At 36.7% G+C, this 6,000-nt stretch overlaps 1 protein-coding gene across 1 annotated transcript in view; it reads left to right on the top strand.

Moving 5' to 3' along the window:
- LOC135210970 (uncharacterized) overlaps positions 1 to 6,000 on the top strand; it is a 55,649-nt gene that overhangs the window by 10,191 nt on the left and 39,458 nt on the right. The window contains exon 2 of the mRNA XM_064243961.1: positions 5,369 to 5,415. Within this exon, the coding sequence (XP_064100031.1) occupies positions 5,369 to 5,415 (47 nt within the window). The remainder of the gene's footprint in view (positions 1 to 5,368; positions 5,416 to 6,000) is intronic.

Below are 6,000 nucleotides of genomic sequence, written 5' to 3'. Positions count from 1 at the left end.
GCGGAGCTGTCTTGTAAAACTTATAAATTTCTATCCAGAAGTAATTCACGCTGGCCTCCACTTCAAACAATAACTTCATAATCTTGTCCTACTAATATGAAAGTATAATTTACGTACATGACATTTGCAATACGTAAACTTTCCAGTGGAGTAGCTCTTCTTAATTCCCATCTTTATAGAAAGCAAATTAGCTCTGTTCTGCAATTCTCTCCTCTCTGAATTAATCAGCATCAGAGTAATGATTCTGCTCTGTCTTTCAGTAATAACAAATCTTTGTATATTCACTGAACTGGAATAGAAATATAAAATTTAAGCCAAAGGCCAAGCGCAGCAACCTATGAGGTCAGTCAGCACTGAAAGAGAAACTGAGAATCAAGGAGGTTTATAGATGTAACAGGAGGAAAACCTCACACTTGCACTATGAAATCATTGTTAGGAGAGGGTGGAAATTAAGATGGTAGGAAGATTATGTGAATGGAGGCACAGTACTAAAAGGAATGAAAGGGAGTGCCTACTGTGCACCGTATGGGACGAACTATCGTTTTTCCTCAATTCCGTTTGAAAGAACAATTTTTCCCATTCGTCACTCCATAAGAGGTATATACATTGTATTTGGAGAATACTGCAAAGTTGAAAATTCTAAGGCCATGACTCTGGTTTCTAGCAGTACCTAGCTTCTCTTTGCCTCTGTTCCATTTTACATATAGTACTAATCAGATAAAAATGAATATCGTTGATGATTCCCTCCATCACTATTAGACCTATTTCTGTAGCAATGTGCATTGGAAGTCCATTCCTAATTCAGCAACTCGATAAGTAATGATGCTGAGACTTTTGGTTTGTCTCCTTGGCAGGAACAAAATTTCCCCCATTTTTCATGAAAATATTATGGCTGACCACCGGAGTATACCTGCATCCGGTTTTCTTTTGAGCCTTTTCACAACGTAACCTACAACCAATGAAAACAGGAGACAGAATGCCACCCTGAATCACACCATGCTTAACTTCAAATGGATCACTCAAACAACCATCAACCATCACTTTAAAAGATATGTCCTCATGCATACTCATCACAACCCTCACAAACTTTTGCGGTATTCTATAATGTCAATGATTTTTGCCATTGTCCGTCTCGAAATACTATCACAGGTCTTTTCAAAATCAACAAAACAAAGACTCAACGGAGTTTTCATTTCATTAACTTAATGCATTCAATGCCTGACTATGAAGGTTACAGGTGACAAAGTAATTCCCCTCCAATAAACACACCAACTCAGATTTCCTTTCTTTGGAACTTTAATGATCACTCCATTCTTCCAACCTGATGGAATCTTCAAGACAAATGCTAATCTATCATCTCCACTTTAAACATCGTTTCCTGGTGCCTTATAATTAATTCTTTAACTGTTTTATTGCCTTAACTACGTCTTCTAGGCTGATCTAACTTTCATTAATACATATTTAAATCTTCCTGAGCAGGCGATAAATCCTCTCCTGGGGGGACTGGTCTGTTGAGAACTGTCCATAAGCGCTCTTTCCATCTATTTCTGATTTCAACGTTTTTCGTCAATAAATTACCTTCCTTATCCCTGACCGGTATATGTATCCAGCACCGCCGCTCAGCTCTCCAATTACTTTATATGCTATCCTTTGACTCTGGCCATCATTTTTATTCAATATTTTTTTCAATTTCCACAACCTTTTCATTGACAGATCTTCTTTTATCTCTCTTAGTTAGTCTTTTAACTTCTGAATCCAAACTCAAGTATGTACTTGGTTCTTGCTAATTCAAAATCTTCACCTTTAACGAAATACATCTCACACCTCAATTTTGCCTCACCTCTCTTTTTGATCATATCCCACGTTTCTCAGGCATCCACATCTTTTTCCTCAGTCTGAGTCTCCTAATCATACAACCAGCAACCTCATGCAAAGCTTTATTCACATTCTACGACATCTCATCTACATTTCTCCCTCCCTCCTCCAATGTTTCCAACTCCAAAACCCTGATTCAGCATTCTATTCTAAATTCCTCCTTTTCCTCTCCTTCCCTTCTAAGCATATCAGTATCGTACCTATCAACAACACGTTCTCCCTTTTGACTTTTTAGCTTAAATCTTATTTTAGCAAAGCTGAGATGATGATCTCTACCAATATCTGCTCCCCGATTAACATGAACATCTAGCAAAGAGCTTCTATGCCTTTTACTAAGAGCAATATCAATCTCATTTTTATATTTTTCACACGGTGACACCCATGTAGTCTTGTGTATATTGTGATGTTGAAAAAATGTGCCCACCAATGACTAGGTCATTTGCTAGGCAGAAACTCCCAAACCTTACCCCATTCTCACTCATCCTACCCATACAAGCCGCAAATCCCTCATTCGAGCAGCCCGTTATTGCACTGAAGCCTCCTATAGAAATCAAAACACCATGTCTAGAAACTCATCCTATCTCTTCCTGCAGCTTTCCATAAAATGCGTCTTTCCTCTTTTCATCAGGAGCATCATCAGTAGCGGGTGCACAACACATGAACAGATTGATGTTACCCTGATTTGGCTTGAACCCTGCACACAACAATCGCTCGTCCATTCACATAGAGCCTTCTTTGCCTTGTATCCCAACAGCAATCCTACTCCTGATAATGCATTTCATGGATGATGGAAGAGAAGAAAGAGTGCATCAATGTCAGGTGCACTGACGGCACTAACCTCCTACAGGGTAGGATATCGTGGTGATAGACCATTACAAAATGCAGTTGTAAGAAAATTTATGGAATGGAATATAAATTTTAGGCCAAAGGACAAACACGGGGATCTATGAGGTCATTCAGTGTTAAAATGGGAAACTGAGCGTAAAATTGTTTGAAAGGTGTAACATGAGGAAAACTGCGCAATTGCACTATGAAACAATTGCTGGGAGGTTGGAGAGCTAGATGATATTGAGTTGAGTTGAGTTGAATATAAAATTTAGGCCAAAGGCCAAGCACTGGGATCTATGAGGTCATTCAGCGCTGAAATGGAAATTGTCAGTAAAAAGTTTGAAAGGTGTAACAAGAGGAAAACCTCACAGTTGCACTATGAAACAAGTGTTAGGAGAGGGTGGAAAGTAAGATGAACAGAGAAAATGAAAGGAGGTACAGTAAAAGGAACGAAAGTGGTTGCAGCTAGGGGCCGAAGGGACGCTGCAAAGAACCTTAAGTAATGCCTACAGTGCACCGCATGAGGTCCACTGACGGCACTACCCCCAATGGGGGAGCAAGATTATATGAACAAAGAATGAAAGGGGTTGCAGCTGGAGCCCAAAGGGACACTGGAAAGAACCTGAAAGTAATGCCCACAGTGTCATTAATGACCATGTCAATGACTAGCAGTTGTGGTGTCAGATAACATCTACTAAAAAATCATTCACTCTCTATAACCATCCAGCTGCTTTGCAGACTTGGCTTGATTAGTTGTCTCGGTAGAAGTAATTCTTTTGGAATCCCACATCCTTACTCTTTAAAATTTAGCACAGCTATTTTAATATTTTGCAGTTGCACTCATAAGACCGTATTAGACACCAAATGTGTCGGCCCTTCTCGCCCGTCTCGATAAGTCAGTGATTAGCCATGAATTTTTCTGCTTACAATTATTTTGCAAACACCTTAGCCTTACAGCCTAACAAGTGCCCTAATTTCCAGTGGGAAAATATCTAGAAGTTATAATTTCCAATGTTAAACTTCAAGTATTTTTGCATACTAGTTACATTAAATTTGTAAATTTTGTATCGGGCATTTCCAAAAAACAACAGTGCTAATAGCACTTAGAACTACAATTTACATACAAGGAAAAGGAACCTTCAACTTCCATAAAATCTTCTGACAGAGCTTATGTGCAAAAATAAACCACATACAATAGGCAAGTCTTTTGCCCCTTGTGTTCTTTAGCTTCTTAGTTTTTCTTTACAAGTTTCTCTCCTTATGAATTACTTCTTCATACTGTCACCTTTTATATTATTTTTTCCATTTACTTTTCTTTCCTCTTCCTGATGTTGTACTTCCCTTTTCTTCCTTGTCTTTTACCTTAAGTTTTTCACTTTCTGTTTCCTTCTTACCCATATTTCTTCTCTTCCAATATACTTTTCCTTTATGTGGCACTGTGCCATATTTTTTGTACAGTTTTACATACTTATTTCCTTTTTCCCTCTTTTTTGTTTTTGCTTTTTCAATTTATTTCTTTTTAGCTTTCTATAATTGTTTCTTTATGCAAAATTTCAATGAGTCACAAGTTTTTTGAATTCCCACCATTACTGACTATACTGGGTTGAGATTATTTTCACTGGCAGGTCGTAATCAAACTACAGTATTCTCCAGAAAAACCAAATACGACCAAGGTGGCACTTTACACAATAAAATGACATTAAACTTATTACACAATGAAATCTTTCCCATGAATATTGCCCTTTCAGTAAATGGCTTTTTCCTTAACCATGAAACTGTTGTTATGGGATGCTCTATGGGTGAGAACCCATGCATGGATAAGGCCTACCAAATATCAGAAAAAACATGAAGGGAATCACAGCAACACCTTCAACGGAAACACAACATCCAAGAAGCTCCCTCGAAAAGAGCAGCTTAAACTACAACAACCATGACGAAAGCATTCATTTTTCAAAGGCTTCTCTATAACTTCTTTCCCGGTTGGGTTTTACTGTCTATATATATACAATGCTTAGGGAATTCCACACCACTTTTCCTTTTCGATTAGACCTGATTTATAACTTAATTGCGAAATTTAAGCTGTCAAGCCAAGCACTGTGGTGCTTTCAGCCATTTAGCCTTAAGGAAGTGAAAAGAAGGAGTTAAACGTGATTGGACTAGATAAAGAGATTCAGAAGTGGGCGAAAACCCCACAGTTCCACTAAGAAGTAATACTAGTTAAAGTTGGAGAGCAAGCTTGAAGAAAGGAGGTGGGAATTGGTGCACTAACATCAATATAACCCTACAGGGTCATTTAGGTCTGGCTTGGGTGAAGGTTATAAAATGACAATTTCCATTAAACAAATCTGGAGCTTTAGGATGCAGAGGCAGATGAATTATGACAACTCTCCATTTGTCAAGGTTAAGTGTTATGTGAATGAATGCAACAACAAATCTTTATCATAGTGTCTAATTTTGTAGAAACCCAGTTTTGTACAAAGTTGGAGTTTTTCATTTCATCGGTCAATAACTTTACAGTAAATGCATAAATAAAATATTGAAATAAAAATATGAAAATTGCGTAGTATGTTATTCCTATATGTTCAAGGGCATCAAAATATTATACCAAGTTAATATTTTGACAATGTCAAGTTCTCTACTAACAATAATTTTTCTATGTTAACAGAAACCTTGTGTGCTAATTCTTCCGATGTGACGGAATGTAGGCGAAGGGTGAGTAAGCATAAAAATATATTTCTGCATAATGCAAACCAAATGGGCAAATAAAAAATTCTATCAAAATTACAGTATTATACAAAGGAAATTTGGAAATAAACGTAATTATCTATTAAGCATGGGATTAAATAACACTGCAAAAACATAACTATGTTTCATTATTTAATAATAATAAAAGACGTACATTCATATAAAGTTCAATACTCTGACTATTGAGGTCAGGGAAAAGTAAATGAGTAACTGAGGACATTCTTAGGTCGAGGAAATATTCATATTAGATAGGTATTGAGTCTTATTATGGACATGTTCCTATAAAAAATTTCAGTATGGAAAGAATAATGATCTTGGCCTCTGTGCATCTTTACAGTAGAACTAAATACTAAATCACTCATAAATACTTTATACATATTTTTTTATATTTCTACTTATACACAGACATTGAAATAATAATTAAGAAAAATAAAAAATAAAATGGAAAAGACCTAATTGTTCTAATAACTTAAATAACAAAAAATTGTCAGCCACGAAAAACAATAGACAAAGGGATCCCTCTTGCTTGAACACCAAATGAATACAAGACAC

This window comes from Macrobrachium nipponense, chromosome 4 (assembly GCF_015104395.2).
Source record: "Macrobrachium nipponense isolate FS-2020 chromosome 4, ASM1510439v2, whole genome shotgun sequence".
Lineage (NCBI taxonomy): Eukaryota > Metazoa > Arthropoda > Malacostraca > Decapoda > Palaemonidae > Macrobrachium > Macrobrachium nipponense.
This window is presented reverse-complemented; position numbering and strand designations above follow the sequence as displayed.